The 12,837-nt window shown below is 43.5% G+C and overlaps 1 protein-coding gene across 3 annotated transcripts in view; it reads left to right on the top strand.

Moving 5' to 3' along the window:
* Nucleotides 1–12,837, top strand: part of LOC309344586 (FRAS1-related extracellular matrix protein 1-like) — a 115,997-nt gene that overhangs the window by 64,886 nt on the left and 38,274 nt on the right. For all 3 annotated transcript variants that reach the window (XM_081867092.1, XM_081867091.1, XM_081867093.1), the window contains exons 23-24: nt 4,840–5,035; nt 11,580–11,844. In XM_081867092.1, coding sequence (XP_081723218.1) covers nt 4,840–5,035; nt 11,580–11,844 — 461 coding nt within the window. The remainder of the gene's footprint in view (nt 1–4,839; nt 5,036–11,579; nt 11,845–12,837) is intronic.

The raw sequence follows: 12,837 nt of genomic DNA, 5'->3' as shown, positions 1-12,837 counted from the left end.
AACTTTGCTAAAGATGCTTAAAGATTTGTAGGAAGGCATAGCCATTAACTGTGGGCTTGGAATGTGCTTAGAGCATAAAGTTCATGCAAATGCACTTATGTCTGGTCTTGGACAACAGCACTCAGCTTGAACTCTACACTTGTAGAGGGCCCCCTGTTGTTTCTTCTTCTTCTTCTTCTTCTTCTTCTTCTTCTTCTTCTTCTTCTTCTTTATTTTTACCCTACCATCTGGCGGGGTTTTCCCAGCCACTCTGGGCGGCTCCCAACAGATTAAAAACAGAATAAAGCATCAAACCTTAAAAACTTCCCTAAAGAGGGCTGCCTTCAGATGTTTTCTAAAAGTCAGATAGTTGTTTATTTCCTTGACATCTGATGGGAGGGCGTTTCCACCGGGCAGGCGCCACCACCAAGAAGGCCCTCTGCCTGGTTCCCTGCAACCTCACATCTTTCAGTGAGGGAACCGGCAGAAGGCCCTCAGAGCTGGACCTCAGTGCCCGGGCAGAACGATGGGGGTGGAGACGTTCCTTCACCCACTGCCCAGTGTTTAGAAGGGTGGTTCCTTCAGGTCCCAAGAACATCTGACTAGGTAGCTCCTCAATCTGGACAGCAATGTTAGGTAGTTAGTCAGATACCATTCACTCAAGGGTGACTCAGGGAGCATAAAAAGGTGCCCAGTACAATGAGCCACCTTGAGCTTGGCTAGGTGGCCTCCTATCATCTCCCAATTACAAGGTCAAATAAACCTTACTGCCGATCCTACAACAAAATGTCTGACCTCTCAGTAGACCAACTGGACACCATCATCCCTAAACAGATACAGTAAAGAAATACAGATAAGACAAAGAAGCCACACCAGAAGTCATCTCTTGACCTCATGGCCAATGCACCATCTGGTCCTATCAATCCAGCATCTCCGATCACATCAAGACATCCAGTCCACCATCTTCTCCAGGTCCTGCCCAATGGGCATGAATCAAAGATGATGAATAAATAGGATGCAGGGGATGGGGGATAGTGGACACAAGGTGACATAGGGTGCACAGCAATTTGCCCCCATACCATTCCCCCTTTCTCCACCCAGCAGATGCCCATCTGTTCAATTGAAGCTGGGTTTCAGACCTGCCGAAGAAGAAGAAAATAATTAAACACTAAACTTAGCAACAGCTAACCTCAAAGGAGTGAAAAATTATCAATGCCCACCGGGGCTGCAGCTGTTGCTGTTCCAATGCAGAATGAATCTATGCTATTCCCAGAAGGATCGTGCTCAGAGTCCAAGGCACTGTGAACAATAACCCCAAATTGGAATTCTGTAAAAGGAGCACCATTAGCATAACAAAATAAACGTCTCAGATTTTTAGAGCACATTGCACAGTCAGTTTTAGACCTCCTGGTGCCCCTATCAAAGAACCCTACATCCTCAATGGCGAGGGCCTAACCTGATGTATTATTTGTTGGATGTGCCAGGGACTCAGTAGTGTTCAGGGCTCTGGAAAATGCCACCCAGGCAACTGCTGCAAATAAAGAAACCTCAAAAGGTGAGAAATGCCACCAAAAGGACCTGAAAATGGAAAAGAGTAATAGTGCCAAAGGAGGTTTATGCTTGACTGAGCTAAAGTACTGCATGCTGCTTGTTATATTTTTGTTGATCCCAAATAAAGGAAGCTACAATATCCTTGTAAATTCTTTAACAATGATGAATGTGTTTTGCAGTACTTGTTTTTTTGCTTCTTTTAAACATATAAACTTTTAATGTGTCCGATCGGAAGAAATCCTGTTGGGTTTAGTGTTGAAATGTTACTAATTTAGCAAGAGGAAGGAAATGGTCATCACGGTGAGGTGTGTTTACACTTCTGAATACCTTGGATAGGTGTCAGAATTAAATATGGTCTGTGAAGTGGAGGGAAATGAGTTCACAGCTTCTCCATCATTTCAGTTCACCTACATAAACTTGTTTAATTCATGCAGTCAGTGAAAGGGTAATCCAAGTAAACATTTCCATGAGCTGGGACTGCATCACAAGAGCACTTGGTGAATGGCTGCATGTGTCTGTTCACACTAGCACAGTTCTGCAGTAATAGAAAGCTGTGTGTTGCCCCTCTGTCAAGTAGCCTGGAGGAGTCGAAGGTTCCTGAGGTTCCTTCCCCTGCTTAAGTAATTGGGCTCTTCTGCAGCTCTCCCCACACCTCATTCCTCCACTGGCAGTGATACTCAGCTTTGAGACTGTAAACGAGCACAAATGACAGTCCCCACCAATCATTGCTGGACTGGCAGCTTATATAAGAGCTAGAGGTTCCATCCTCTGCTCTCAACCAGGTCCTGATCCTGGCAGGTTCTTAGTTTCTTCCCTTCCCAGCTAACCTCACACACAGCTAGCTAGAGGGTAGCTCTTGAGCTTGTTTCTGGCTCACCAGCTCCTCTCCTGTGGCCTTTGGGGACAGGTGAGGGTGGGGCAGTCTGAGAGCCAGCAAGGATCCCTGGCATCTGGTGTGATGACCTGCAGACCTGGGGCAGGAATGTCTGGACAATACTCCTTTCATGGTGGGGAGACACCATTTTGTGGTTCACCTCAGGTGCCAAAATGTGCTGGCCTGGCCCTAGCACAGACTGAAGAAGATCTCTTTGTTTTTGTATGAAAAAGGTCTTCAGTTCTCCACAGGGATTATATTTAGTCATAAACCTTAAATCTGTCTGATATTGCAAGACTGATTCACCTTTCTGGGTCTATAATGAATCCCACTTGGAAGAGATGGAGACACTATATGAATATAGGGCCACTAGATTAGAGTGAAGAAAATGAATGTTTATGCTTTCTGAAAGTCTTTCAAAAATTGCTTGCTTTTGGATAGAGAAACTAACAGCCATTAAAAAACAACAACTGAGCTAGTGACATAGCTTCAAGGGATAGACTTACTGTGGGACAACCATGTTGGGTTGCTTTGTTGCATGTATTATTTCCATGTTTTGTTGCTTTCAGTTTTGGAATACAGTAATTGCAATGATGCACAACTCTAGTCCTGATTCATATGATTAGTCAGATCATAGATGCTGCGTTGAAATGAAATATTTGTGATATACTTAACCACTTGGAAATCAACCTTGCCCAGCTTGTTATATATGAAGATGTGTTTTCTTTTTTTACATAAATGTATTATTAAGTAACAAACTCTATATAAAAATGAACCTAAACGAAGAGGGAGGTAGAAGTCCTGAGTGTTCTATTTTCAAGTGGCAACCACACTACTACTACTAAATGTGTGAATTGGGCCTTTGTTTTGTATTCATTGAATGGGCAGCAGATTACGTGGCCTTGATACAAAGTGAGCAGGTTTTTACATCACACCTACTCTGCTCAGAAATGACTGAGGCATAAAGCTTTTTAGCCTTATGGTACCTGGCTCATGCTTCATGTAGGTGGTTGATTGCAATGTGAGACAGCATCAAACCCTGGCCTGGACAAATGCAATGTGTATGCAGATTGCATGTAGAACCCCTACATCAATGCCTGTTATTGGAGAAAGTCTTTTATCTTCTTTCTAAGTGCTGCATTAATAGCACTTATATTATAACCCTCTGGCTTATATTATGATGGCATCTAATTGTCTTGAACCTTCTCTTGGAATAAAACCAGCTTCTAGCTAGGTAAGCAAGCACAAGTTGAAACACCTGGGCATCAGCTATGGACATCAGGGTGTGCTACAATGGATCCATCTGCATCTCTTGGCATGCACCAGGGCTCCCCCCCCCCCCGTGTGACAGGTTGGAAAGCAGGATCCAAGAAGAGACAGGTTGATGATGCTTGTCTAAAAGGCACACAGAGAAACACTGTTTTTTGGTGCACATGCTAATGGGTTAGGCAGGTCTCTGTGTATTTTCAGAAATGTTAATGGTCAATAAATAAATAACTAATGGCTAATTACCCAAATAATTTTGAGCAAAAGGGGTATAATGAAGTGTCCATTTTATAGTAGTGTGGCAAGTCTTCAAAAGACTCAATGAGCCAATACACTGCAATGACCTTGGAGAGGGAAGTCCTGGGTTCAAATCCCTACTCAACCATGACACTTCTTAGGCTACCATGGTTTTATGAGGATAAAAACTGGAAACAAACCCACACAAACCACCAAATGTTAAGTACTGGATACAAATGTGGTGGAGAAACTAATGTTATTTCTCTCAAATAAAGTCAATCTGAAACGACTTGCAACACTTGTAGATGGTTTAAGGATATGCAACAGGGTCAGTCACAAGTAACTAAATGCCATGCTAAAGGGTGGCTTCCTTTAGAAGGGTCAAAAAGTAGCTCAACACCCTTTTCTACCAGTGAAAGGCCATAGCTCAGTGGTAGAGCATTGGCTTTGTACACAGAAGGTTCTGGGTTCAATCCCTGGTATATTCACATAGGACTGGGAATGTCCCCTGTCTGAAGTCCAGGAGAGCTCCTGCCAGCCAGAACTAGATTGACGAATGGTCCAATTCTGTGTAAAGCAGCTTCTACACTGTATTCCTCACACTGACTCGTGCCACAGCCTTCAGACTTCTGCCTAGGCCCATATTGTGGTAGCTAATGATGGACCTGCAGCTCCATCCCATTGGCTTCGGGCCTTGCTGTCGGTGAGTGAGACCTTAGACGGTACCACCTGCTGCTGCTTTTTCTGTCTTTTACCATTCTAGGTTCCAAGTGTATGTAGGGGCATTAAACCTTGGTCAGCCCCAGCTGTTCAGTAGCTCTTAAAAGTTAGCCATCTTCACAGCTGTTCAATATGTATATCTCTAAAGCATGTGCAGCTTATGTGTGTGTGCATGCATTTGTTTCACCCACCCATCCCATGATGTTTTTCAGACTGCATCAGCTTGGAGCACTCTGCATCCTGGAATGAATTTCACTCAAGACGACGTGGACATGAACCGCCTCTGGTATTTCCATACGAACGTACTGAGTCCAGAAAGTCACGACAGCTTCCGATTTTTTGTGACAGATGGGAAGAACAGATCTCCACCAGAAAGCTTCTATATTTTCATTAAAAGTGTGGCTAAAGGTAGGAAATGAGGGTTGGAGAGTTTGGCTTTTTTACTTTCAGTGTATTATTAGTTCTTTTGGGGGACCAAGCTGTGTTGCATAACTACAGGGGAGCGGCAACTACAGAGGGGAGCTGTAGAAGGCCCTGTGTCTCCTTATGTGACACTGATGTGCTTTTAAATGCATGGGTGAAGTTTGTACGCCAGCAATCTCTAAAGGATGCCATCTCTTTCCAGGATTCTGATGAACCAGCTAATTAGAATCCAATCCATTATGCGCATAACTAATGGCACAAGTTTACAGATCTGTCGACTATTATGACTGCATTCCCCGGTGTCTGTTCGTGACTAGTGACCAAAAGGAAGAGTTCAGTTCTGAAACCTCTGAATGTGCAGAGAGCCAGGATTATATCCCAGTTGAATTTCAAAGCTATCAGGAGTCTAGGCAGTTCAAGGCTCAATGTTCTGAGGAGGTGTCCTTAGGAGATCTTGGAATCTTTTTCAGATGGGAGGAGGGGTCTGTTACAAGCCAAGCTGACTCCTCTCACTATTCTGTCTTGAGGTGGGAGGGTGAAAGCCCACAGAATCGCATGAGGCCTGTTCCAACTATTGTTGCCGAGGCTTTTGGAAGTGAATAGAAATCACGTGGAGACACACAGGAGTCCTCTGAGTGTTAAATATTTCTAAATTTGTGCCAGGTGGCTTTAATTTATTGAACATAGGTTTTTGTGAAGTAGTGCTCCTGTCAGGAAGAAGATTGGCATAAGAGAAATGGAAGCAGCAAAATCTCAGGGGGTCTTCTTTGGCAAAAAACCTCTATTGAGTCCTCCTGTGACTTGTGCTCATAACTGCTGAGGAAAACAGGGATGCCATCTGTAAACTGTGATTCATAAACACTCTGTCAATCTGCCACGTTACCCTGACATCATAAAATAACAAGGAGCAGTATTGTAATAAAGAGGGGAGGTTTGCAACCAACCAATTAAATACATCTAATTTATTTTGGTTACAGCTGAGGCTTTATTTATTAGTAAACAGCTGCATTTATTATAGAGATTTTTATTTTTATTTAATCCGGACAAGTCAGTGCCAACTGGCACTTTTGATAATCTATTAATCCTAAATAATCTTCTGGGCTTTTCATGTATTTTTTAGGGGGTAGGCGGAAATAAAAATAATTCAAAATTAGACTACAGTATTTTAGCATTTCTTTTCAAGTGTTTCTATCAAAGCTGCTAGAATAAGTCAATGAGTTGTTGACATTTTATTAATTCATATTTACAAGAAAAGTGGGGTTTGAATCTATAAATGCTGTTCCTCCTTCCAACCCATGCCAATAGGAGCCTTAATCGAGCTCCACTTTTGTTTTTGTTGATGTGAGATCTATATGTGGGCTTAACAGAGCAATCCTGTAGTCACATTATACCTGGCCAGCAGATCCAGTCCTTCTGCACTAGTGGAATGGCCACTATATCCAGTTCAAGGAACAAAGAAAATGCACAACCCAAAGAAAATACAAAAATGGCATAAAAAACAACAAGACATCCAAGCTTCCCTGGAAGCACCGTGAAAACCTACCATCCAGGGATTGTGCCACAAACATTAAGATACAACACTGCAAGAGATGGTGTCTGTGTTTTCTTTCAGTGATGTGAATCTCTGATGACTTCTCACTCCTATGAAAGCTTCACCAAGGGGCATTTTGAACAGTACTTTAAAGCTATACAGTCATACCTCGGGTTGAATACACTTCGAGTTGAGCGCGTTCGAGTTGCGCTCTGCGGCAACCCGGAAGTAATGGAGTGCGTTACTTCTGGGTTTCACCGCTTGCGCATGCGCAGACGCTCAAAATGACGTCATGCGCATGCGCAGATGCGGTGAAAAGCGACGCGTGCATGCGCAGACGTGCCGTCGCTGGTTATGTTTACCTCTAGATGCGAACGGGGCTCCGGAACGGATCCTGTTCGTATCTAGAGGTACCACTGTAGTTTATAAGCACTGCACAGCAGCCCAGGTGCTCTCTGGGCAAACTCACACACAAAAGGTGCGTCACTCCCAAGAAGACCTCCTTTCCCAGAGTGAAGCTGGAAGCACCTGCCCCACAGCCACTGAAAGTGGGTGGGTGGGCAGGCGGGCAGGCAGGCAGGCAAGGAAGGAGGTATGGCAGCCTTGGGAGGGGCAGGAAGGAGCAGAATGGCAGGCAGTGGGATCACTGTAAAATTAAATCTGGATCTCACATGCCAATCAAGTTCGAAATATAAAGTTATAAATATGACAAGCCCAGCTCTACCTAGCACAGAGTCAAATAAAGGAAATGCAAACTTAAATCTAGGAATCTTCCTGCAAACAGAGGATTTAAGATTGCAAACATTTGCATTTCACTATTAATCTAATTTTTCTTGCCGTTAGGTCTTTTTTTATGGTGCTTTGTGTCAAATGTAATGGGAATCAAGGAGTGCAATTCATTCTGAAGTTGTCCCACTGAATTCTCATTAAGCATTGTAAGCCAGAGCTAACCGTACCCTATTGATAGCACAGGGAGTCAAGACAACTGGAGTGATGCAGTTGCAGAGATGGCTGCTAGTATGTTTCTTTCTCATTATCTTTGGCACACTATGTAATGTAAAGCTTCAGAGATGTATATCTCTCTCCCCTCACCCCACAAGAGCCTTTCACATTGGCCCTAGCTAGAACCATGGGACAAGTCTGTTAGGAAACTGACCTCATACTGAGGTTATAGATGGAGCACTCTATCATCAGGCTTACACTGTTTACCAAGATGGTGCAGAAGGTTTGATCTTTTCACCACCACAGTTTTGGGGAAACTGTTGGAGACTGCAACAAAAGGTTGCGGAAGAACAAAAGTGAAAAAGAAAAAAGTTGTTTTGTTTTGTTTTTGTTTTGCCAGGGCCAAAGCATTCTAAAGCCAGTTGCTTTATGCTGAAAAAAGTACCGTATTTTTCGCTCCATAAGACACACTTTTTTCTTCCTAAAAAGTGAGGGGAAATGTCTGTGCATCTTACGGAGTGAATGTGTGGTCCCTGGAGCCGAATTGCCCAGGGGCAAAAAGCAGATCATGCTTTTTTTTTTTTTTAAAGAGGGAAGTGGGTGTGGAAACAAAGCCACTAATCAGCAAGCAATTGGGGAGGGAGATAAGAGATGCTAGCAATAAAGGAGGCTGCCTGGGAGGGGGGAGGCAAAGACAGCAAACATGCAAAGAGCGGAAACAGGAAGACTAAATCAATGAGGAGAGAAATTAGAAGAAAAGGAGGAGCAAAAAACTGCTCCAGCTAAGGAAAAGACACTAAGGCAAACAAGAGGGAAGGGAGTGTTGAAAGGAAGCAGCAGATCGGTGGGATCGGGAGAGAGATAAGGGATGCTAGCGGAGGCTGCCAGGGAGAGGGGAGGTAAAAGCCCATGGATCCTCAGGATTTTTCCATTGGGTCACCCCAAAATCACCATCAGATCACATAGCATGTCCATGACTACAGCCTGCACCCAAGAAATCATACATCCACTGTTTCGTTTAGAATATTTTTTCTTGTTTTCCTCCTCTAAAAACTATGTGCGTCTTATGGTCAGGTGCATCTTATGGAGAGAAAAATACGGTAATGCAAACTAATTAAATGGTGAAAAATACAAAGATGACTGACTGACTTTAGGCTCATCAGCTCCAAATCACCCTCAAAGATACCAATATAGTTTTAAAAAAATGAAAATTTCAGAACATTTTTCTTCGTATACTTTTGTAAGTTGATGTACAAATCGTTTTTTCCGATCTGTAAGCTGTTGGCCATCATCCATTTTTGCTACTGTGCTTTCTCACCCAGCCTTTTGTGTTCTCATTTTTTTTTTAAAAAAACCACTTTCATAAAATAAAAAAAAATACTCTTGTTTGCCATCCTAGGTACACTTATTCGTAGTTGGAAATGGTGTTTCAATGCAAACCATTTCAACTCCTGATCCTAGTGGGCCAGCGATCCAAACGTGGACTGCTTAGACTTGTTTGGCTGCCCTTTGGCATATAACATAAGCACAGAGGGAGATCATAAGTAAGAAACGGGGACTGGGCTCTGCACTCATGCACAAGTGCCTCCTCTCCCCTCCTCTCTGGTAGTAATTCTCCCTTCTCTTAAGTTATCATGGCATAGTGTTGCTTATGCAGCAGTGCTAATCGAGCCTAGATTACCTATTAGGGCCAAACTAGGGAAGACAGTATTCGTGAAATCCATAAAGAACTGTCCAGATTGAGATGCTGCTGGGCATGAAAGAGTGTTTTAACCCCTTTCCCCCTTCAATCTGGGTCTCCACAAGCACAAATAGCAGGTGCATGGGGTCTGATCCTGATTGGGAACACAGCAAAGGGCAAAGGGTTAAAGGCTTCCTACTTCCCTATCAGGAGCCTATACAGCTTGGGGTCAGGATACCGAAAAGATTGTCTCAACCATTATATAGCCAACCAATCACTGAAGGAAGAGGGTCTTCTGTAGATACCATCTCATTTGGATCAGTTCCATAGGATGTAGGAGTTGGACTTTTACTGTGGTTGCACCTACCCTCTGAAACTCCTTCCTGTTAAATCTTACCGGTACTTATTTTTTGATTCATTAAATTAATATTCTGCCTTTCCTTCCAAAAGAATCTATTGTCTTTTGGTCACCTGTTGAAGAACTTCCTTTTTCAGCAAGCCTTTAACCTGGGTATCTTATCTCTGTCTATATCTATATTAGATTTTAAATTGCTTTATATTGATGGGGTTTCTTTGCTAATTGCTTTGGAATGTTTCATGCGATGCAATTTATAAATCACATAAATACATACATACATTAAATCTGGATTAGGCCCTTCTGCTATTTACTTTAAAGTCTAGTTTGGATCTTAGCCAGGATTTGCAAACCACTTTAAAACTAATTTCTTTCAGATCCAAACTTGACAGGGGCATATTTCATGTGTCCTTGTCTTTCACCTATAAAGTGGGAGGCTGGACAAGTCTTTCTTTTAGAATAAAACGAGCATGTGAGAAAGGGATGCTGAAGTTTTCCCATCCAGTCCCCTCCCAACCTCCTCAGCCTTTCCTCTTCAGGCCACTGCCTTGAGCACTGGTCTCTTCTTTACCTGGCTCTGAGACAAGTGGCTGCTGCAACCACCTGAGAGGACGGAAGGTGTGAGAAAAGGAGGTTCAATGCTATTTGGGTGATCTCAAGACATTTTGCTGCCTGAGGCAAAAGGACAAGATGGCATCTTCCCCCCATGCCACATACAGAATCTGAAAGTACTGGCAGTTGAATTTTATTTTAACATTGGCAACAGAGCAACATTTCCCACTGTACCCACTGCAGCAAGCTAGTTTAAGAGGTGCAGAGCAAGTAAGCTTAAAGAACTCAGGGGATATGGCAAGGGGACTGCTGCTGCCCCTTGGCTTCCCTCTCCCAAGGCAGCTCCCTCATTCTGCCTAATGGTAGGGACAGCCCTGAGTGCCATTCTCCATATTTATTGTAAAAGTATGACACCCACCCACACCATTCTCCACTTTATCTGTGAATGCAGTAGACATGTAAAACAAAAATCCTGCCTACCACTGTCCAGCCAAGTTGATAAGATGAGAGCCCTTCTGAGGATTTGCTAGGCCCAATTGCCACCTCTGGTGCATAAATAATGTTAAACCCTGGTTGAGAGGAGGCAGAAATTGGTGCCAGAGAAAAGGGTGGTGGAGAAGAAGGAAGTACATGTGTCTATGGTCCCCTTTGAATCTCTTAACCAGTGTTATGTCTGCCAATTTTTCATGCACTTTGGGGACTTTAAGGACTGCAACAAATCCAGTAGCAGGAGAATCACCCTTGGCAAGGTTACAGCATCACATAACCCCATCAGCTTAAAGTGTCATGCTGTGCTTAGCACATTAGGGCATTTTGTCCATCAGCCCATGTGGGCCTATTAACTTAATTGTTCTTTGTTGAAAGTGACCCATTTGTGTGTGAAGAGACAGTTTGTAATAATAATTCTTCATGAAGGGGAGAATGTGTGGCCAAATTGTGCCTGTACCTGCATGTTAACCTCCCCCCCCCCACCTTTATGTACTCATGTGCATTGCTGAGCGTGCCCCCATGAGTGCTTATATACATTCTTCCCTAAACACAGAATTCCTAAGGAGGAAGGTACGTTCTGAAATCCCTTCCTTTACTCATGCAAGTCTCGTGCCGCACAAATGAAGATAAAGGTTTTCTTCAATAGCTTTTAGTTCTTATTTGGCACAGAGATCTTTACAGGCACCAAAGGAATCCTTTCCTAGCCTGGTTTGGCCAAAGTCTCTTTTGTTAATCCCCGCAAAAAGCTTCATCGCTGTGTTGCTCTTAACCACTTCTCTTAATGTCTGTTTCTCTGTGAGCTGATTTCACTGCCTCCCCCCCTCCAATCCAGTTCCCCCTATGGAATATTGAAGGACTGAGCCACCCCTCCCTCCGCAAACACCCACCCACATCCTTTAATTTATCTCTCCCCCCCCCCCATGCCTGATGCTTTTCTCTTTCTCTCCCTGCTCCCTCTCCCCCCTCCATTTTATTTTAGGTGACATTGTTCTATTCACCAAACCTGTAACTTTAACAGAGGGTGACAGGGTGACCTTGACGACAGATGTTCTTATGGCAACAGATGGCACTGGCAAACCCGGGAAGCTGCTGTATGCCATTTCTGTGCCACCTGTGCATGGTCAGATTGAGTACATCAATTATCCCGGCGTGCCCATTTCCCGCTACAGCCAGTTGGATGTCGTGGCCCAGAAGGTTTGCTACGTTCACGACAATAGCCACGAGGCTAGTAAGGACTCATTCAGGTGAGAAGGCCTCCCCAATTATCTTCTTTTCTCCCTGCGCTCTCCGCTCGCAAAATCTGGTTTTAAAACATGGGGAAACATATTTCAGGGGGCTAAATGTTAACATAACTTCTGCACGGCTCTCGGTGACCATATTACAATGCTGAAATGCCTGGCATGAAAATGCAGAAAGTGTAATATGTCCTCTCCTAAGTTCAGCAGCACATACCAGCCATTTATTAACTGTAATGTTTTAAGGCCCCCAGTCAAGGGTAGTGGAAGATGCGCACACATGGCATTGCAAGATTTTTGTACTGACTTTTTAATGAATTAGCATATGAATTCAGATCCATACATTGCAGTGCCCCTCCCAGCCATGCAGCCGCCACAGGTATCCGGGGGGCGGGGGGGGGGCAGCAAAGAGAGACTGCTAATTCTGTTACTGTTATGCTCCATCTGAAACTGTAGTTGATATCTGGGGTAGGGTTTTTCTTTTTTTCCAGTCGGCGGGGGGGGGGGGGGAATCCACAATATTGTCTGAAATCATTGGTAGAAGTTAATCCAGATGGTGGTGTCGTTACTAAAGAAAAGCATATGTTGGCTATTATGGTACTTAGATGTAATGGTTTTATATACCTCGAGTGGGCAGAAGATTGGGGGGGGGGGAAACACAGCAGAATCTCTCTCTCTATCTCTCTCTTTATACCAAGTACGGCAGAAAATAGATTTCATCTTCCCTTTTTGCTGAATTTCCCAACAGATGTGGCAAGTTTAATGGATTAGAAGCTCATTAATACAATCCTCCTGTAGGAAAGAAGCACCCATATTGCTTAAATCAGGAAGAGGATAAGGACTTAATTTATAGCTCACTTGGGTATCGTCCTCTTCTAGGTACTTTGCTCTTTTTCACATACATAGTCGCTAAGCATAAATTATATGCAAACATGAATATTAGGGTCCCGACACCATTTTTTTTGTTAGAAAAGCAGTTTTGGAAGATGATGACAGAGAGCA

Source organism: Podarcis erhardii, assembly GCF_964252035.2.
Source record: "Podarcis erhardii genome assembly, chromosome: 6".
Classification (NCBI taxonomy): domain Eukaryota; kingdom Metazoa; phylum Chordata; class Lepidosauria; order Squamata; family Lacertidae; genus Podarcis; species Podarcis erhardii.
This window is presented reverse-complemented; position numbering and strand designations above follow the sequence as displayed.